This window comes from Leuciscus leuciscus (assembly GCF_965113295.1).
Source record: "Leuciscus leuciscus genome assembly, chromosome: 9".
NCBI classification, from domain to species: domain Eukaryota; kingdom Metazoa; phylum Chordata; class Actinopteri; order Cypriniformes; family Leuciscidae; genus Leuciscus; species Leuciscus leuciscus.
The window spans coordinates 12,750,918-12,774,221 of NC_138733.1; the positions used below are offsets into that span (position 1 = coordinate 12,750,918).

Sequence of the window (23,304 nt, forward strand, 5' to 3'; positions counted from 1 at the left end):
TTTGAAAATTGGGTCATTATTTACTCATCTACATGTCATCCCAAACCATATGCTGATTTTTTAATTTATTTTTTCCTGTGGAAGGTTTTTATGTTCATGCTGCTCTTTTCCATAAGACTATAATTGGTGACCAGAGGCTTTCAGACTCCAAAAAACAAAAACAAAAAAACAACAACAACAAAAACACTATTAAAACACAATTATAGAGGTCCATAAAGTTAATACATTTTCCCTCTGTTCTCCAATGAGAAAATAAGAGCACAAACATTTGGACATGAAGGTAAATAAATAATGACTTCTTTTCCCCCCCTATAGTTGTAGTAAAACCAAAGAGGCAAAAATGTGAGTACAGGGGAAGCAAACTTTGCACACACACACACACACACACACACACACACACACACACACGTGTGTGTGTGTGTGTGTGTGTGTGTGTGTGTGTGTGTGAGAAAGATTGTATATAATGTTTATTATTATTCGGAGGAGTTTCAAGAGTTTGCATCCCAGATTTAAGATTTGTGTCTTGATGAATGAATATTTAGCATTAGAGCTTAAATTTGGGTTGTGTGAGTGCTTAACAATATTCCTTATTTACCAAAAAAAAAAAAAAAATTGAAAGATTTTTGGCAATGATAATTCCCCTAAATGAGCTGTATTAAAACTTAAGATGGCAAGAATGGTAATGATCCCTGATGCATGACCAGTGTGCTTGTTATTTTCTTTTTGAAGTGTGGAAAGCTGCACCCTTGATCATTTTACTTGCCCTCCTCATATTAAAGCACATATCTATTACACATACTTGTTAAAACGAGACGAACTATCATACCCTTTGAGAGAGCTCTTCTCACAGGCTCCAGATCTGCAGTGCATCTTCCAGATACGCCTCAGAGAGTGATCGCATTCAAGCAATTAAGAGAGACTGCGGTGACGATTTGATCCGTCGCTAATATATTCCAGCCGTTTTGAAAAAAGCCGTATCTAAAACCGGAGAGATAAAAGGAAAGCCGAATGCGGTGTTGTAGCTTTGCCATTAGCGTGCTGGGACTTTAATGAGAGGGGGGTGCCGTGAATGCTGATTCGCTGATGTCTTTTATGACCTTCTAATGTGTCCAGTTGATGGTGACCTGAAAAAATATGCACTTCCCCTCCATGAATACTAAATGCCATGTTTCTCTCAGGCACGCTAACTATTAGGCTATTACACTCACTCTCAGGCATAAATCTGTAATTTGCTGTAGCTCCATCGACACGGCTTTCTTTTTCTCGTACTTTGGTCTCCACCAGGCATGAGCGCACTCTGAGTTTAATGTGCATTGAGGTTGTGGGTTTGAGTGTTCCATTCTGAATAAACTTCTCGTTAGGTTTTTTTCAAGTTGATTAAATAATGGCTAGTTTCATACATTGCTTATTCCCGGTCAATTTGGAGTGTCATACAAGACCAGGTGCTCAGTTTAAAGGTGTTCTCTTGAAATACGTTTCAAAACGCCTACCTAGACAGCATTTTAAGGCATCACAGGTTCTGTACTCTTTTAGAAGATGCCATATAACTGTGAAAACACGGAAAGCCGGAAAATTATGTAAATGGCATTGAATTGTTGTCTCATATCCACGTTATTCCTGCGCCCCATGACGCTTTGCGTGAATTATGGGTGTAACTTCCATTTAGCTATAAACAATCAGTGAAAAGGCTTGCTCTGTGAACTCAATACGCCTACCTAGACAGCATTTCAAGGCATCACAGGTTCTGTACTCTTTTATTCTGTTTATTTTATTTTTTATTTTATTATGTAATCTTCCGGAAACCCGGAAAATTCCGTCAATGGCATTGAATTGTTGTCTCATAAATTACGGTAAAATTCCTACAATGGCGGGAAAGAGTTAAGTGTAATTAAAAACAACAACTTTTCACTCAGAAACTTGTTTGTTATGCTGCATTCAGTTTACTTTGGATGTCAGAGGCGTTCCAGTTCAAAGTTCCGTACTGGAAACAGCACTCAAGTTTGGAAGTAACCATCACATTCATTTATAACATATGTGTAAAAACAAATTAATAATTGTAAGTTAATAGTTTACATTGTACTGCCTTTTTAACTCTTTCCCCGCTATTGACGTAATTTTCCGTCTTTCAGTGTTTTCACTGTTATACAGTAGGGGGCGCTATTACACCTCTTCTGAAAGACTACGGAATCTCCTGATTAAAACACAGGCGAAGAAGAAGCAGAAATAAGCGATAGCTGTAAGCAGATGCATGTGTAAAATAACAATCACCAACATTAAACCGCATATATATCATAACTGCCTAATGTTACTGAATGAAATGTCGACCCAGGACGAGATATAGGACTGTGAAGCTTTGGGTGTGTTGATGGACTCGGTCTACTCCATTTATGATTTGATCATCGTTCTGAATCTGATCCAGACGTCTTTTTACTCAAAATGTTGCTTTTTTATGAAACTGTCACGGTTGGGGTGAGTGCAAAAAGGTGCGAGGACTCAAGTGCAGGAGAATGAATATTTATTAACAATAAAGAAAAACAAACACAAAACAAAACCCACGAGGGGGGAAAACATAACTAGTAAATGCAAAACAAAACCAGAACATGAAACTTACTGCAGGAACACGGGGAACAAGAAACATTAGACAACGAACCAGCACAAGACTACAAACACAAGGAGGCTAAATAGGGGAACAAACAAAGGAGGGAAACGAGACAGACAGGTGGGACAAATTAACCAATAATCAGATAACAAGATGGGAGGGGCTAGACAATAGACACGAGCACATGGCCCAAAATAACAAAACACCCATGTGCAGCACAAGACAGGACAGGCATGTGACATTACCCCCTCCCTACGGAGCGGCTACCAGACGCTCCATAAGACCAGGGCGGGACGGGAGGGACAGACCAGGGCGGGAAGGGAGGGACAGACCAGGGCGGGACAAGGGGAAAGGACAGTTCAGAAGGCCAGGGAGGCACACAAAGTTCGGGAGTCCAGGGCGGAGACGACAGTCCCTCGGGCGGCCAGGGCGGAGACGACAGTCCCTCGGGCGGCCAGGGCGGAGACGATAGTCCCTCGGGCGGCCAGGGCGGAGACGATAGTCCCTCGGGCGGCCAGGGCGGAGACGACCCCTCGGGCAGCCAGGGAACAGGCACCGACTCAGGAACAGACACCACCGGCTCAGGAACAGATACCACCGGCTCAGGAACAGACACCACCGGTTCAGGAACAGACACCACCGGTTCAGACACCACCGGTTCAGGAACAGATACCACCGGCTCAGACACCACCGGCTCAGGAACAGATACCACCGGCACAAGAACAGACACCACCGGCTCAGGAACAGGAACTGGCGCCACCGGCTCAGGCACTGGAACTGGCGCCACCGGCTCAGGCACTGGAACTGGCGCCACCGGCTCAGGCACTGGAACTGGCGCCATGGGCTCAGGCACTGGAACAGACGCCACGGGCTCAGGCACTGGAACTGGCGCCACCGGCTCAGGCACTGGAACTGGCGCCACCGGCTCAGGCACTGGAACTGGCGCCACCGGCTCAGGCACTGGAACTGGCGCCACCGGCTCAGGCACTGGAACTGGCGCCACCGGCTCAGGCACTGGAACTGGCGCCACCGGCTCAGGCACTGGAACTGGCGCCACCGGCTCAGGCACTGGAACTGGCGCCACCGGCTCAGGCACTGGAACTGGCGCCACGGGCTCAGGCACTGGAACAGACGCCACCGGCTCAGGCACTGGAACAGACACCACTGGCTCAGGCACTGGAACAGACACAGGCTCGACGGCGGCCATCTTGTCAGGGGACACAGGCTCGGCAGGCGTGACGTGAACAGGCTCGGCGGCGGCCATCTTGTCCGAAGACACAGGCTCGGCAGGCGTGACGTGAACAGGCTCGGCGGCGGCCATCTTGTCCGAAGACACAGGCTCGGCAGGCGTGACGTGAACAGGCTCGGCGGCGGCCATCTTGTCCGAAGACACAGGCTCGGCAGGCGTGACGTGAACAGGCTCGGCGGCGGCCATTTTGTCCGAAGACACCGGCTCGGCAGGCGTGACGTGAACAGGCTCGGCGGCGGCCATCTTGTCCGAAGACCCAGGCTCGGCAGGCGTGACATGAACAGGCTCGTCGGCGGCGGCCATCTTGTCCGAAGACATAGGCTCGTGAACAGTCTCTGGCTGGGCAGACGTGACGTGAACCGTCTCTGGCGGGGCAGACGTGGCGAGCAGCTCGGGCGGGGCAGACGTGGCGAGCAGCTCGGGCGGGGCAGACGTGGCGAGCAGCTCGGGCGGGGGCCGGCAGGGCGAGCAGCTCGGGCGGGGCCGGCAGGGCGAGCAGCTCGGGCGGGGCCGGCAGGGCGAGCAGCTCGGGCGGGGCCGGCAGGGCGAGCAGCTCGGGCGGGGCCGGCAGGGCGAGCAGCTCGGGCGGGGCCGGCAGGGCGAGCAGAGCAGGATGCCTGGGCGGCGCGAGCAGAGCAAGTCGCCTGAGCGACGCGTCAGGGATGGCAGTCACCTCCGGGATGGCCTCCGGGTTAGGAGCCACCGGACAGGTCATTGAGGGGGCCTTTCTCTTCCTCCTCCGTCTCCGGACCACCGGAACTGGGACCACCGGAACTGGGAGCACCAGAACTGGGTCCACCGGACTCGGGACCACCGGACTCGGAACCACCGGAACTGGGTCCACCGGACTCAGGACCACCGGAACTGGGACCACCGGACTCGGGACCACCGGACTCGGGACCACCGGAACTGGGACCACCGGACTCGGAACCACCGGACTCGGGACCACCGGAACTGGGACCACCTGACTCGGGACCACCTTCCTGGCAATTCTCTTCTGATGGCGAATAAGACCCTCCACCATCGCCTCAAAGCTGACCCTATCAAAAGCTCTTCGGATCAGCCAGTCCATCGGTTCATCAAGTGCATGATTAAATAAATCTTTTCGAGCCTCCTCGCTAAGGTTCAGCCCCTCAGCTGCGCTGCTGAACCTCTGGCTGAACTCTCTCACCTCCGTCCCCTGCTGACGGAGGGAGACTAGCTCCTTAAATTGGAGAATCCGCTCCCATTGCGGACAGGAGACTGGTTGCGCCCCTCTTCTCTGCTGAGTCCTCATATGGCTGGTTCGTTCTGTCACGGTTGGGGTGAGTGCAAAAAGGTGCGAGGACTCAAGTGCAGGAGAATGAATATTTATTAACAATAAAGAAAAACAAACACAAAACAAAACCCACGAGGGGGGAAAACATAACTAGTAAATGCAAAACAAAACCAGAACATGAAACTTACTGCAGGAACACGGGGAACAAGAAACATTAGACAACGAACCAGCACAAGACTACAAACACAAGGAGGCTAAATAGGGGAACAAACAAAGGAGGGAAACGAGACAGACAGGTGGGACAAATTAACCAATAATCAGATAACAAGATGGGAGGGGCTAGACAATAGACACGAGCACATGGCCCAAAATAACAAAACACCCATGTGCAGCACAAGACAGGACAGGCATGTGACAGAAACTTACCCACATTTAAGGTTTGATAAAAGGAATGCTTGAAGCTATATAAAACGTTTGTTTGTTTGTTTATTTATTTTTTAAAGAAGAGGCTCTGTTCTTTCTTTTGATATATTGCAAGTTAGATGTTCATACAACAGAATATTCTGGTGTCCTTGAAACCTTTATGAAAATGATAAAAAGTATTGGCGCTGGCTGGCAACTTTTTTCAAAAATGCTTGCGGGGAAAAAGTTTATACTATTACTACTTTTAATAATAGTAATAACTATTATTATTATTGTTAGACATTTCTATCATCACTTAACCATATGAAACCAATATGAAATGAGATGTTTTTAGTCTGTTCTTGTGTGTATAACACAGAATGTATTTTCTCTCATTGTGTTCTTGTGTGTTGTATCAGGGGCGGACTTCTCTCTCAGAGACATGGCCTTTGGGGATCCCGTGCCGCCCCATATGGCAGCATATAGGACAGAAATGGGCCTTCCCCACCGCGACTACTCCGTGAGCGTGGGATCAGACGCTGACACAGAAACGGACGGCATCATTTCCCCCGAGCACGCCGTCCGACTCTGGGGCCGGAGCAACACCAAATCCGGCCGGAGCTCCTGCCTCTCCAGCAGAGCCAACTCTAACCTCACCCTCACTGACACCGAGCATGAAAATACAGAAAACGGTGAGTTCAAACGTCTGTACGGTCTCTTCACAGCTCGGCTGAGAGCAGGAGCGGGTCACCGGGCGCAGAGGGACGTCTCCAGTTTAGCACCACGTCAGTTCAGATTGAATGTGTGATGCCCCTTTTATATGGAAATGATGCGTGGTTTGTTGAGGCGGATTTTGTGACATTCTAGTTTGTTTTTGAAATGCTTGTGCTTTAAAGCTAAAGTAAGAGGAATGACATTTTCCCCCTTCACATTTGGATCAAAACAACTTCAGTATTAAAAGCAAAACCATTGGTGTAAATGAAATATTTCCTTCTTTTAAATTTAGACTTTTTAAATTTATTTTTATTAAATAACTGTTTAAAATCAAATGCTGGATTCAAACTCAGAAGCGTGTGCACTTTCTGCTAGGCCATGACTACGACACTTGTAATATTTTTCATTTCATTATCTGGTGACCTTTCTTGCACAATGTTGGATTTTATTCAGTGCTCTGTTATATTTACAGATGGATTATTCACAATATTTCTGCTGTGAATAGAGATTCATTTATTATTGATTCTAAATATGAACTAGTTGCTTATTAGCAGCAGGCATAATTCTAGGATATTGGTTGTTTATTAGTACTAATAAAGCACATATCAATGCCTTATTCTGCATGGCCATATTCTACATCCCTTAATCCTACACAGTGATTAGGAGTTTATGGAGGCAAAAGTCATTGTTGATAGTTAGTTAATAGTGAGAATTGTGTGACCATCGGACAGAAACCTCATAATTCCATATTTCGTCTTTTTTTATATATTTATAAATCATTACTATTGTCCACCCTTTACATCTGTCTGTTGGTTTTGCAAATATGAAATGAAAACTACAGCTATTAAAAGAGCTTGTGACTAAACATTGTAACTCCATTGGATCCTCAAGCTCAAACCTCATAACTCCTCTTGCCTCTATCGTGAATGAAGCTCCGCACGCAGTTTTGACCGTCTCTGCTTGTTTGCAATGCAAGGGTAAATAAAGAACTCCTTTTTTGAATAAGTAGAGCATTTTCTTTAGTCAAGAAATGGTGTATATACAAAGGCTAATGTTTTATGTATTTGAGGAGAAGAAGTCTTAGTCTAGCATTTGTCATTGAGTCATAGCCAGTACTGTCATAAATAGCCTGTGCGTAGCACTTCATCTTTTAATAAAATGAGATTTGGCCAAATGACAGGGAAAAAAAAACAGAGTGCCCACATAGCTACAGTAAACTTTATAACTTCAAAACATAATGTGACAAAGTTACTGCCTCAGATGTGGCCGTTCTAGTGATGGACAAAACACAAATGTCTGAAATTCGCTGGTTAGAAACCTCATAACTCCATTTGAGCTTGATTTTGGTGAAATGTAACAATATAATGGCAAATGCTAGTGTTCGACCATATATAAAGCCAGCCACAATATATCAACCTTGACAATGTGGTGTTTAATTCTTTTAAAAAATGCAATGTTTTTTTCTGTTTCCATAAAAGTAGTATTTTTGGAGATAAATTATGAATTTACATCCTGTACTGTAGTTAGTTAACCAAGCAGTTGCATATTGATGAATTATCCTTATGGTAACTGCAACAAATTTACAATTGATGTATTTAGCTTCTTTTTATATATATATATAATCTCCAGCGGCATGTCTATATGTCGGAGCTAGTAGAGGTCAGATGCTCTCTGATGAGATTAGTGGCTCAAACAGAGCAGGCGGCCATCCTGGATCCATCCACCTCAAGCTTGGAGCTTTCAAATGGTCCCCAAGGGCCCAATGAGTGTCTTTGCTTGCATAGAAGGTCACATTGTACCGAGACAGTGTCACAGTGAAACTTGTCAAGTGCAGGGCCTGATTACGCAAGAGGAACGGCCCAGAGAACTGCAGGAATTTATGGAAAATCTCGGCATGAAATGTAAATGTTCGCTGTTTATTTCATGCATTAAGAACTTAAAAATGTATTAAACCAATATAAACATCTCTTAAAGTTGATTAATACAATTAACCTTTAGAAAAACTGCAGATAAATTATATTTCTTGAATGGCCTTTGAGTTGTGCTGACTAGCAGACTTCAGTTTAAAAAAAAAAACACATCAGCAATAGCCACTGTTTTTAATGGAAGGTCAGTAAACTTGTAGTAAAAAAAAAAGAAAAAAAAAGTAGTATTTACATATTTATTAGCTTTTAGACTTTTATAATTCCATAATTGAGTACTACAAAGTGACGATTTATTTATTTAAAGCATCACTGTTACTATTACTATTACATTTTGGTATGTAACTTTTACTTTTCATGAACGATTTTTGTTTGTTTGTTTGTTTGTTTGTTTGTTTGGGCAAAGGTGCGCTTTAACTTTCTTAAGCAATTTAAAAATGTAAATTTTGTTTGGCAGTGGGGCAAAAAAATCCATATCTACATTCCAGATTATCATTAGCTAAATTTCCATTCGTAGTTGTGAATTTAATTTATGAGGAAAAATTGGAATATTGCATAAAACATTTGCAAATAAAGCAATGTTTCCATCCCATGTGTTCAAGAGATCAAAATCATCACTTCCTGGAAAATTGGTGCAAAAGATCTGTAATAAAAATGGAAGTTGCTGCAATCAGGGAAGAACCCATTTTCCTCCTTCAGAAATGAATTGGGTCTCAGAGCGCGCAAACGAAACGCAATAAACGTTGGCATGTTATCTTGCGTTTGGATTCTGATGTTTGGGAACGCAATCATGTGAGACGCTTCTGAAAGGGAATTAAACCAAATCATTCTGATGACAAACTTTGGCTCGGGCGTTTCAGAATGATCAAACCAACATTTGAGATGCTGTGATGCGATTGGTCCGCTGGTTAGTCCAGTTATCCAATCACATCCACCGCTGCGGAAAAGTCATGTGAGTTTTTTGTTGTGCATCAAGGTATATTAATTCAGTAAATGAGTTTCCATCGTAGTTTATGCGCTTGTCTTCTCATCAGATAAAAATGTATCCTCCTCAAATGAGCGCATTAATGATTTTTATGCACATTTTTAGAGTTTATGCGCATCTCCAAGCGTTTTTTAATTTGTATGCAATGTCCCAATATGCACATACAAATAGGTGTATGGAAACATAGCTACTGAGACTTGAGCATGGGCTCTTTTGACCACCTGGTAATCTTCTTTGGTGTCTGGACCTAAACTATTTTGCGGATGTCATCCTCCGTAGCTACATCACAGGGCTTTCTTCAAGGTTTCTACCATTTAAGCACTTGAGTTTGACACTCTTTATATCCGCAGCCTAGTTGAGTCTTAATCACGCTCTCGTTTGCAATGTACCTTATGCATATTCTCTGCCAAACTCTGATAGTGCCTCTAACAGCCTTTAGAAATCACACATCAAGGGCCCGGCAGCCAAATACTAATTGCCTTTTGCACCACAGTCTCCCCGAATGCCTACAAATAGTCTGTTTTGCGCTGAAGCCTCCGTCATTTTAGCTGTTAGATTCTTATTTAGAACGACAGAGGTGTTCCTTTGTGCTGCATCGCATTTTATGCATAGACATCAGTGATGGACTTAAAAAGAAAATGGAATATGTCTGTCTGAACGTCGTGAAACGCTGAGGTGAGGCCAACCCAAATGCGCGTTAAACTGGATTTGATGACTGTGAAAAGTAAATGCCCTCCGTGTATATCTTTATTCGCAGCTTTAGGCGTCTGTTTGACTGTTGTAAAGCAGACATAATTCAAAATTGCTTTTTATTCTGATCATCCAAGCAGAAATGCCAGTTGCGTTTACTGTTTCTTGAGGTAATGCTCAGTAATACACATTTTAAATGGCAAGTTAACTGAATCCTATTGAGTTATTCAAATCACTTGTGTTTTATCACTTTATAGTTAGACTAACAATAATTAAAATGTACGTTTTTAGGTTTTTGGCTATGCAATATCCAGTGTTATTGTATTATTTGGTATTTATTCATAATAGCTTTTATATTTTCAGTTTTTAGTTTAATTTTATTTTGATTTTAGTAATTGTGTGTGCTTTGCCGTTTTTTTGTTATATTTCCATTTTTTTGTTAGTTTCTATATTATTGATTTCAACATTATTTCAATGATTTTCAATAGTTTTAGTGAACATTAAAGGGATAGTTCACCCAAAATTCTGTCATCATTTATGCACCCTCAAGTTTTTCCAAACCTGTATGAATTTCTTTCTTCTGCTGAACACAAAAGATATTTTGAAGAATGTTGGTAACCAAACAGTTGATGGACCCCATTGACTTCCATAGTATTTATTTATTTTTTTTCTTCCCCACTATGGAAGTCAATGAGGTCCATCAACCGTCTGGTTCCTAACATTCTTCAAAATATACTGTATATGGCTTCAAATAATTTTTGGGTGAACAATCTCTTTAACAACACTGGTAATATTATGGTATTTGAATGTTGTAACCGTTCAATATTTAATTACCCTCGGATACCATTTACAATAATTTTATGTAAGAGAAATAACAACAAAATGTCTGTTTTCTAGTGATCCTTTCGCCAGTTGGGAAGGGAAGTTGTTATAAAGCATTAGTTCACATTGAGATTCAAGTAAATACATAAATAAATAATCAAGTTACCATTGCTTTTAGAGCTCATTGGATTAAAATGATCAGAGGAACGTCGTGGTACATAAAGAGAATTTCAGAATCACTCAGATTAATTTAGCGATTAGCTTTCGTTTTCCATGTTTAACATTCAAACCGGTGTTGTTTATCTCGACAACGGTACGTTCATTAGATATAATGATCCATAATCTATTTTAATGTAGCACAGATCTAGGCAAATAGATTGTGGAATTGTGTGTGTGTGTGTGTGTGTGTGTGTGTGTGTACAACCTGCTTAGAATGACCCTCATGTGTGAGCAGCTTTCCTTAGGCGCTAACAGTCAGGCCGATTGCTGAGTCATTTTGATCGGGCATAGGCAGATCTTTTAGCAGCGAGCCGAGCCTTTTTCTAGACATAAGGGCTGCTCGGGGCAACGTGTGAACTGTGTCGAATCCCACAGACCCTTCACTGGCTGAGCTTTATGGGTATTTGCAAGTGCTAAAAGCAATGGACCTCACAGCCCTCCGTTTGCTGTAAAGCAGAATACTGGAAATTTCAAGCACTGTAATTTTCTCAAAAAATCACATATTTAAAGAGTAATGTATGTAAAAATGTACCCTCACGCCATTCCAAAACCGTATGACTTTCGTTTTTTTATAAAACACAAAAATAGATTTTTTGAAGAATGTCCTAGCTGCTCTTTTCCAAGCAATTATTATGAATAGTGTTGAATAGAGTTTCAAAAACCAACACAAAAACACCAGTGCAGTTTCACTTCTGTCAGTCTGTGAACAATTCATGTTCAATGTGTGATTCGGCTCGGCATGGGCGACGGAAAGCTGAGGTCGCATTGATCAGCAGGATATTTTCAGCAACATCACATGGTAACATAATATGCGGCATTCAAAGGGAGGGTCGTTCGTGTAAATCGAACGCAAATAAATGGACGTTCATCACCAGCTCAAAATGGCTGTGATGGTCATATCTAAATGTGTTTAATATCTATGGCTGATCTTAATGACATACACATTGGCGCATTTTTGAAGGTGATGGGGTGGCGTAGCGGTTCGATATCTGTGATCTGAAATTTAACATTTAAGCACCTGGGAAGGGTGTTCACTTAAAGGGGAAATGACTGGGATTTGATAAGACCACTGTGCCCAGGACCAAAGCCCTTGACCTCTTTTTTGCTCCACATCCTTCTCATTTTAATAATTGTACCTTAATCTGCTAAAAGACCAATAACAATTAGGGCAGGATGATAGTTATAAAGCTGTTGTTATTATTATTATTATTATTATTATTATGTATTCTTATTCTTAATATTTACCTTTGATAATCATAATGATGTTTTTAATATTAAAAAGAAATGCACACAAACATATTTAAATGGTTAATGTTTACTTTGCTTTGTTTTGATGATCAAGTTTTAAACAAAGTAATACTTTTTTTTATAATGGAATTTCATATTTTACAAAAGTGTGGATCTGGGACAAATATATAAATGGTATTTGTAAAACAGCAAAAGTTAAAGATATTATAATAAAAAATAAATCATATTACATGAACAAAAGCTGAAATCTGTTATTTTTAATGAAAGTTTTTGGCATGGAAGTCCATGAGCACCTATACATATACCATTAAAAAGTGTTTTTATGTTATTCTTATACTTAGGGATGCATTTATTTGTTCAAAAATACAGTAAAACAGTAATATTGTGAAATATTATTGCCATTTCATATAATTGTTTTTGCTGCTTGATATCAATTGATTTCATGCATCCTTGCTGAATAAAATTATTATTATTATTTTAAATCTAACAGACCCCCACATTTTTAATGTTTAGAATGTTTAGAATCTCAATATAATTTAAACTACTCTATAGTAAAAATTCTACTCTAAAATATTTACTCGAATATCTGTGGATATTACCTTTTTATTTCCCCCAGAATTGTCATTACAGACCAATGTATCTCGTCTATCGAGACCCTTCACCATCATGTTAAAAATCATGACAATAAAGGTGTGAAAAAAGACACACAATGTGCCGTGAGGTTAAAAATGAACAATGACACAATTTTCTTAGAGGCAGTAACGTATTTTTTAATGCATGATTAAGCTGGTGCCATCCATCAACACTTTTCCCTGGGAACCATATAACTGATAATATTCCCATGTGATCGTGAGTTAATGCCTGTTACAGGGCTCATGTTGAGCTATTGGGAAATAGACTCTGAACCCTGGGAACATTGGATTAGCTTTTCCACATTTGTTTCTTGTTTTACATGACTTTTTGCGGTTGTTTGTATAGCCTAAATTGAAAGTTGTACTTTGAAAACTGTAGCGCCAACTTGAAGGGCAAAATGGATCAGAAGATCCGAGAAGAAGTTTGACGTATGCACACGGCACGATCTACAATCGCTCTCCCTTATTTACGTTTGAAGCAGGGAAGCTATAATTGGTTAATTTGACTGAAACTGCCTCTGCGTCGGTGCTTTGTAGAGGCTGTATAAGATGTCACTTCTGAGGTTTAGAACTCGCCGGAAACTTTGAACTGCTTTTGAACTGCTGAAAGATTGAGGTTAAGAGGGGCTCATGGGAAGTGATCATTGTTGCTGAAATTGGGGATGTTGACAATGAGACAAATGTGCTACTATAGGCTCACTGTAACTTTCAGATCAGCAGACAAGCAGTTAAAGTTACTTCTGTATCCTCATAGCATATGAGTTTGGGATTTTCGTTTTGGGCATTTAATGATGAAATCTGTCTCATTTCGAAAAAATATGCTCAGCTTCAATCTGGCTAATAGTGTGTATGCTGCTCCATTGGGCATCTGTCACAGACTTGATAATTACGGTTTGCACAGCGTGCTTGGTTGGCAGAAAGGGGGGTATATTGTTTATCTTGGGTGTCATTTTTTTTTATATTTTGTTATAAATTAGTCTTGGATGTCATGGTGATATTGAGCTTGGAAGATGATGACTGTGCCCAACTAGAACACTTTAAAAGAAAGTGCTATTGTACAAGACATGTACCAATTCAACACCATGACATTCTTTGATTTACCTTGGAGTGACACATAAATGCTCTTGTATGTGAAAATGGCAATCATTTTGTACCGTATGCATAAACGTCAAAGTACCATCATGGTACTACTATTACCAAATAATGTACTGACCAACATATTTTCAAAGATGGCCATTCAACTTAGGGTGTATTCACACCAGGAAAGTCCGATAGTTCACTTGCTTTGGTCTGGACCAAATACAATGTTGAGCAGTCAAATAAAGTCTTAAAGGCGCAGTGCTTTCTGCAATTGGGTCGGTTCATGTTCACACCGTAAACGAACCGTACCAGAGTTCGTTTGGAACCGTACCGAGACCACCTCTTCAGCTGGGTCTCGGTTCGGTTGTTTGGTCCACACCAGAGTGCGATTGCTGTATTTACACCTGCCCAAAAGGTCCGCACCAAGGGTGGAAACGAACTAGAGTTCGATTCAATTGAACCAAACAAGGCAGGTGTGAATACACGCTTATTAACGGCCTGAGGGGAAAAATAAGTTATACTTCAAGAGAAATCGAAGAGCGAACTGATGTGACATCATATCAAACAAAATCAGACCAAAACGTTTGGAGTTGCCTCCAAATGTTTTGGGAGTTTGAAACAACTTGCCAAAGCAAACATCCCGAAAAAATTTGCCTTTGTACTCCCATTGGTCCGTGGCGATTACGTAATAGGTAGGTGTGTGTGGAAATCTTTTCTCGTTCATTTCTCCTGTTCTGTCCCTCGAGGTAAGACGTTCGTCAGTGAAAACATGAACACACTGGAGAGCTGCTTATAGTAGAAAATCAAGTTGTACTTCTGATGAAACAAGACACTGACACTGTATTTCATGTTTAATACGGTAAAGCTGCTTGATTTTAAGCAATCTATTGTATAAAGTGCTGTATAAATAAACGTGACGTGACTTTAGAGCGCCGAATTGTAGAGCTTGTGCAAACAACCACGTTGCTACGATCGGATGTTTTGCTTATGCTTTATAAGCATAAGACATTTTCGTATTTTTCCTTATTATTAAAAGCATTTTCTTATGCTTTATGATTGTATCGCGCAAGGAGCTGCACAAAAATAAGTCAACAAAGTAGTCATAATTTGTTTGAAAAGGAATGAACATTGTTGGTGTTTTACTGCCTCTAATGATTGCATGTACAGTAAAGGCATGTTTTTTGAGTTTTGGTAGAGGCACGTTTTTCAATGTGCTTAAAGTTGATTATCATGTCAATGTAACAAACTCATGTTCACAACCAAAAGAAATGCACAGACTAATTACTGAGTAAACTGCTCACTAACTTGAACTTGCATGTCTTTCGCTTGCATCTGAATTGAACTTGAAAAGATGATCTGCGAGTCAGTTTCTCTCAACCACTCAGTTTGGTGAAATTAATGGCGCACCTCGGTTCCGGCGACCCCAAGGGGAGCACGAGCAGGCTTCATATTCGGAGCATTATATCTCCCTCACCTGCACTTGTCTTTTGAACTGTTCTCCCTGAGCACTGCCCCCATATTATCAACCCAAAAAGTGAAGTTAAATCAGGCTGCTATCAGATGAGACATTTCCTCACTTACAGGAGGGCTTCAGCACGGCGCACAATGGTGTGAAATAGCAGTCTCAGAGATGAGGTTACAGAACCTGACCTTGAACAGCGAACAGACAAAAAGATGCTTTGAATGCTAAGAAAAGGCTATTACAAGATTTTCAATTATCCTAGTATCGTTTTTTTTTCTCCTTTTTTTTTTAGACATAATTCAACTGTGTTTACAGATTTGTTTTTGTTTAAACCAAAAGAAAATCCATTGAAAAATTGAAAAAGCTGGGAAGTCTTGCATTAGCAACTAACCTAAGTAAAATAACTAAGTTGAAGTACTAACATTATTAAAGGGATACTCCACTTTAAAATGAAAATTCTGTCATCATATACTCACCCTCATGTTGTTTCAAACCTGTATGAATTTCTTTCTTCTGCTGAATAGAAAGGAAGATATTTAGAAGAATATCAGTAACCAGACTGTTTCTGGTACCATTGACTTCCATAGTATATATTTTTTCCTACTATGGAAGTCAATGGTACCAGTGTTGTTTTTGGCAGCCCTTTTAGTTTTAGTCTTAGTCTTAGTCTTTTGGACGAAAATGCTTTTTAGTTTTAGTCACATTTTAGTCACTTATAAACTTGATAGTTTTAGTCAAGTTTTAGTCGACGAAAACGCAAAAAGGTTTTAGTCAAGTTTTAGTCAATTTTAGTAAAAAAAAAAAAAAAAAAAAAAGTAACTTAGTCTTTAAAAAATTAATTTAGGTTAAAAAGTATTGGACATGGGCTTAGGTTTGACAGGTTGTAGCAAGTGTTGCAATTCATAACATTTTTTTTTTTTTAAATAACCCCTTAATGATGACTTCTGGTGAATATTGTGGAAACTAATTGATACATTTAGATAAATATATTTCATACCTTATAGCATATTATAATACAACTTATTAGGCCTATATATTTATAGAATAGCAAAGTAGGCCTAATATACAAGACTGAACCACATAGATGTGAAATATAAAGGCTATCATGATAATTTTGCCAACAATGAACCATGGATTTGTTTAGTTTATAATACGTTTTATTTTTAACTTAAACAAATACAACATATAACATTCAAAACTCACCGGCTTAGACTGCATTTGAAGAAAAATAAACACAACAGTTTTCTGTAGCCTTGTGTGCGAACTTATTCAATAGAATTATTAGATTATCTCCTGATGCGTGCTGCTTAATATCACACACTCCGCCGTGACAAACAGAAAAAACGCGACGGCATATGGTACAATTGGCCTTGTATTCATTGTCCCTCACGCATTCCAGCTACGGGTAGTCATTTTACCATTCAATTTTACATTTCTGTGCTCTTTTCTTTCTCGCCGGGGGCCGGCTGCTCGGAGCGAGGTAGTCATTTTTACATTTCCCGCTGTTGTCACTTGTCGTCATCGTTGCTACGATACGTGACTCACAATGCGAAACGACCAATTAAAAAGGCATTCTCTGCTGATGTTCCAAGATGTTAAAAACGCTACGCTGATCATAGACAAACAGGGGGAGAAATTAGTATCTACCGCACCGTCGTTTTTTTTTTCTCGGTTGGCAACCCTAATTGAACGTCAGACTTATAATCATTTTCGTCTCGTCTCGTCAACGAAAACTCGAAAACGTCTCGTCATATTTTAGTCACCTTAGAGCCATTTTTAGCTAGTCATCGTCGCGTTATCGTCATAAAAAAAAGGTGCGTCAACGAAATAATTTCGTTATCGTCATCGTTGACGAAAACAACACTGAATGGTACCATAAACTGATGATATTCTTCTAAATATCTTCCTTTCTGTTCAGCAGAAGAAAGAAATTCACACAGGTTTGAAACAACATGAGGGTGAGTATATGATGACAGAATTTTCATTTTAAAGTGGAGTATTCCTTTAAAACTAAAACTGACTTAAAATAAAGAAATATAAAAAATTCTAAAATAATGACCAGCAAAAAACTAAATTACTCATGCTAAAACTGAAAATATAAAGATAAAAGCTCATTTTAAATATGAATAAATACTGTTAGAGTTTATAAATAAAACTAAAATAACGCTGGTCATGTTAACCTGTCTAAGGTTGAACTTGATACTATTTTGTGGGCTATTGAGATCACAACTTTTGTTTTTTAAATAGTGCAATTATGTATTTTAGTTGCAGAGTGTTTTTCACTGAAGCAATTCACATGCTAACACCTTTATGAAGTTTGTAGTGTGAAAGACAAATAATTGAAAGTGAGAATATTTATTGGAACCCAAACAAAGTGTTTGCAAACTTTTGACCGTGACTTCATGAGCATATGCCAGGTGCAAATGCAACTATTAATAAATTGCATCCTATTTTTTGCACTTGTGAACTGATTTAAATTCCAGATTTAATATGAATATATATTTCATGTTAGTACTGGGGCGGCAAATGGTTTGCAGTCTTACTCAATAACATGCCGTTTTTAGTCCTGACCTTTTCTTTTAATAACAGCTAAGGATCTTCCGCAAACTTTATTTAGCCTTTCTCTTTGGATATATGAAGTATAATATTGTTTTAACAGAAGCTGGGAGTGTCGATAAAGTTAAATTTAACAATATATTTGTGATTACAGAACTTTCAAGAATTATATGTTGTTGAATAAAAATAATAGTTATTGAGAGAATTTTTTTTTTTAATAATAAATAAATATTACATAGAATAAATGAAAAAGTTTAAATATATTAATAGTAATATTAATATTAATTATAATAATAAAATCTATTCATTTTCATTAATTATTATTATTATTATTATTATTATTATCAATCCACTATTGTTTTATATAGATATTTTTCTATCATTTAAACAGTATTTAATGCAAATACTTTAGAAGTAACTGCAATTAAGTTACAGAAAAAAATGAAGAGTAATCCCTTACTTTACGTTTTCACAAAAAAAAACAAAAAAAGTTATTAAATGATGGTAACTAATTACTTAGTAATGCATTACACCCAACACTGTTAACTAGTCTATAACACTCTGGATATGAATCATATTTCAAATTATTAATGAGAGGACTGTTTTACTTTTTGATCAGATGCTAAAACGGGAAAATCCTTATGATTTTGCATTGGGTTTGTTTGACTTGAGTCAGTAAGCACCCTCCTAGCATCCCTAGAAACCAAGCCAAAGCTCCCTAGCCTTTGAACTTGCACAGCAACATGCTAAGACACCTTAGCAGCTGCCATGCACTGACCAAAAAAGAAAAGGCACTTTAAGGTGGTTGTTGCTGGTTTAGCTGGTCTTAGCTTGTCTCCCATCTTGGCCAAGCTGGTCTTCAGTTTGTTCAGCCTGACTAGCTGAAAAGTCATCAAAACCATTCTAAAACCAGCAAACAGACCAGTCTTGGGAGACCAGCAACATTTTAGGCTGGGGTTTTTTCACCAGTGACAACAACCTACTATTATCACTATAAGGCTATTTTTGCACAGCAAGCACCACTCCACCAAAAACAAAAAAACAAAACAACAATCTAGTTTTATTTTTAGACATTAGGACCGCAGCTGCATTTTGCTTTGAACAATATGTTATCAATGCCTTTCTCGTTTGAGGAGCGTTTTTTTTGTTGCTTTGAATGAAATGGCATCGCAGCTATCGCACCAAAGCACACATCTCTTTGTAGTAATCTTTGTTATAATTAACTGCAAAACATTTCTTCTTTCATGTAGCCATCCACATCTTAACGCTTGTTTTGTGTGTTGAAAAAGAGATGAGAAAAAAGTGTGCGCCGCCAGAATCCAGCGGTTTTGTTTTGTGCTGATTCCCGCGCCGACTGTTGACGAGTGCTAAAAAGTGGTCACGCTTGCCTGAGAGCGCAAACATTACTTCAAAGCGGACACCAGAGTGCCGGCGACTTTCGACTCGATTAATCGCACTCGTGGTTCTTTTTTTAATGTTTTTATTTATTTGTTTACTCCTTTTGACTGAGGCTTTTCCTCAGATGGCGGATTAGCAGAGTTAGTGCTGCCTCATTTGACAGCTCATTCTGAGACTCTAAAGACCCTGGTGGACAATGCGGGCCTGTTATCTGCTGCGCTCCATAAGCGTTAGGTTTTGACAGTGCAGACGGCTTTCACTAACGTTTCGATCAGAGCCCCGAGAGCTTCCTGAGTTCTGGGACCACTGCCGCTAATCACAAACCACAGCAGTTTGCTGAATCATAAAGCCAAAATGCCACATTCTCTCACATTAGTCTAATGCGTTTTTATTGCTAGCTGCTAAATAATCCACTGGGATGCGTGCATTTGCACGTTACGCATCTTTATTTCGTTTTTTTTTCTCAGAATTCAGTTCATTCAGATCCAAATGTCTTGGCCTGAAATTATATATCAAGGATTTTTTTTTTTTTTTTTTTTTTTTTTTAATGTTCCTCCTACCTTTAGCTGGAAATCTGTGTAATGGGTTTCTGCGTATCAAAATGACAGATTTATTATGCATGCTCAAATTACTGTAATTAGCGCTTATCTGACTGACATCAAAATGTGTGTCATCGACCCTCGTACATGAAGCGCTGTGCAAAAATATGATATGAAGTATGAGTCAGACCCCAGAGTGGAATAACAGATTTGGAAAAACACATAAAAGCCACGAGTAATAAAGTGTAAGGGGGTTTATTTTATCTACATCACATTTTGGTTTCTCAGCTTAGCTAGAGTTATTAAACGGGCTTTGCCTTAAGCATCACTGTGGCTTTTACTGAAGACAATGTTTCATTTCTACGCATTACTGCACACAATTGAAAACAAGCCAGAAATTGCATTACATGACACTCTAATTTCAATTAAATGAATTGCATTTCTTCTATGATATTAAGCTTGGCATTTCGTCTTGGCTTGTTTGGCTGAAAGAGCACATTATGTATACAAGTACATGCAATTCAATCCAGTTAAATGTATTGTATGTCACTTATTGTACATGCATACCATCCTAAAACCCCAGTGAGCAAGGTAAATGAGACATTGTCAAATCAAAAGCTCTTTAGGGGAGACACGGCAGGCAAAACCATTTTTTTTATTTATTTTTTTACTGGTCAATTTTGAGATTTTGGGCTATTTGTCTTCAATAGCATGTCTTCTTTCAGACTTGTGGTGAAAAAAAGTCCAAAATACACATTTAGGTCTTTATTTTACTACACTTTGTCTATTTGCGTCTGTAGATTTATACTAAATTCAACAAAAGTTGGCGTTCTGAATCCGCGATCGCGGTCTGCACCCTGTCATCATATACCGTTGGAAAGCTCTGTTGTCGGATCCAAATCTGGTAATTTCCTTTTTTTCTTATCAGCAACCAATCATGAAAGTACAATGGGGCATTTAACTCTAAAAGCGAAATCTCATTGGCTGATGTCAATTTCTGACAACGTGATTGTGTTTTTGACTGTTTTTACTGGGGTTCTGTTCAGTTGAAGGCCATAAATGCTGTGTTAAAAGTTTTTATGTGGTTTGTATTGTTGTTGCTAATGATTTGATAAGATATTGTGTCTGTAAATAGTTGTTTACACTAAAAAAAGTATGAATTGTTACAATATAAATCTTTAAAGGCCATTTTCTCAAAAGGTTTTTTTTTTTTTCTCATACTCTGAGCCAGATATCTCCAATTCAGCAGCACTTACTGTACATACACCAAACTTTCCAGTTGTATCCCTATCTATATTCTTAAGGTTTCTACTGAGGGGTTTGTTCATATATCATTCTGATTCTGATTTATACACTTTATACCTAAAAAAAAGGGACGAAAATTGATTTTTTTTATAGCTGTTGACAGTTTTTTTCTGATTAATGGAGTGATAAAAAGAGATATCCAAAATCCCCTCTGTAAAAACCTTTGATTCTAATATGTCAACAAAATGAAACAAGAATTTAGAATCTGGCTTTATCTCATGTTCAGATTTCTCTTCTGGAAATATATGCAAATTAGTGCATATTTAATGAGATAATACCTAATTTGCATATTTAAACAAATATTCTAAAAACTTGTAATACAAAAGATATCTGTCTTAATGTCAGTAATCAACTGGGGAAGTTTCCCCTATTCACCTTGGGTGTCTCCCCTTAATATAGCAAGAAGAGGAGGAGGATTAAATCTTGGGAAAATCTAAGAGGAAATCCATCCTTTGTGAAGCAATTTTTGGGATTCACAAAGCCTTATCATTATTAACAAAGCTAGGCAAGTACAAGAACATCCTAATGAAAATTGACCATAGTAGGCTAACCAATGTCTTTGTTTTGATTTAAATTATCATATTTTAAATATTAAACTATTTATATTTATTTATATTTTTATGAATCTCAAATGTTACTATTCAAAGTTTGGGCCTACAAACTCCACACAAAAAAAATTCCCTTTTTTGACATTTGGAATTTCTTCTTTTTTCTTCTTTTTTCTGGCTAATGATAATAATAAGGTTTCCTATTTTTCCGCCTCTAGACTTCAAGTTTTAATATAATCTTCAAACAGAAAAAAAGAAGAAAAAACTCGAAATTCCTAATGTCAAAACAGGCTAATCAAATGTCCAGACTCAAAACTCTTGAATAAACTTAAGAACTTCTGCCACACAGCCTATATTCGAGAAGGAAAATGTAGCAATTATCAACTCTAGGAATAAATAACTATGTTTTTAAAAAAGTAAACAAAGCAAGAGAAACACAAGCTTTATTAGATTTGCTTCCCCGTCTCCCAGAATGAATGTTAATGATGAATTGCCTTTCAGCAACAGTAATAATGAAAACAAATGTATTAGTTTCTGCCTCTCTGCTGTTAGAGAGAAATGATTGTCAGAGTTAATATGATTAGCATGCAACCTCATGAATAATCAGAAGATAGCATTGTCAGCAATGACTGTCCAATATGTTCCACTAAATTGCATTCAAAATATTATTTTTTTTCAGCAGTAATTTTATAGACAGTGACGTGACAGTTGATGGACATATATTATATTGATCTAGCAGCTAATGACTGTGCATGTAATATTTAAGTTACGTTGAACAGACAGAAAAAGGATTCAAGCCACTCATAGGAAAATTAATGTTTGAAATGTAGAATAGTAAAATGGCAGAAACAAAGTTCTGTGTTTAGCTAAAAGCGCCAGTTGAAAACTATTGCTCTAATTGCACAAACCTGCCTATTTAAAGGTGCAATGCGCAACATTTCATGTTAAAAATACCCGTTTGTCTAACCCATACATGCTTAAACAATTGCCTGATAGGCTGAATGAGCCCTTCTCTGATCACTGCCATTGCCTCTATAATCCTGTACAGTAAAATAAATAAGAGGGATTCGGGACGGAATGAGCGTGCATACCTCTGGTTGCAGTTTCGCTTGTCGCCAGAGGGGGCATAGTTCTGCAAAAACTCAGAGACTTGCACATTGCACCTTTAAGCTAAAGAACCAACCATAAGCATACAATTATTTATTTGTATCAAACCAGTCTCCTGGTCATTTGAATTTGCTTTTCTTGTTTTCTTACACATATTGTGACATAGGCCGATATCTGAGCGAAACGAGCTTCTCGAACAGGAAGAAATGTAGGGGCGGGACTTCATTTTGTCCATGTGGAATTGATTGGATGGTTGTGGTTTGCTATTGGTCGATTTCATGTGAGTGACAGGTTGCCCCGCCCTCGCGCCAGTAAACACATCAGAGAAGAGATTTTGGGAGGAGGAGGGAGGGGAAGTTATTTTAGTTAAAGATTACGAGGCACGTGAATAAAAAATTAAAATTAAGTGCAAAGATAAATCATTTATAAAAATAAATCCGGCATTATTCAACATAAAACAAACATTGTTTTGATTTCATGGTGACTAAAAACGACTGAAAAATAGCTGCCCGGGGACATTAACTAGATGTCCATCAGTGGACTGAGTTGCTGTAAAAAGAACGCACTCG

General features: G+C 39.1%; 1 protein-coding gene across 7 annotated transcripts in view; it reads left to right on the forward strand.

Moving 5' to 3' along the window:
• tenm4 (teneurin transmembrane protein 4) overlaps window positions 1-23,304 on the forward strand; it is a 247,006-nt gene that overhangs the window by 70,285 nt on the left and 153,417 nt on the right. For all 7 annotated transcript variants that reach the window (XM_082181143.1, XM_082181145.1, XM_082181144.1 and 4 more), the window contains exon 3: window positions 5,928-6,200. In XM_082181143.1, coding sequence (XP_082037269.1) covers window positions 5,928-6,200 — 273 coding nt within the window. The remainder of the gene's footprint in view (window positions 1-5,927; window positions 6,201-23,304) is intronic.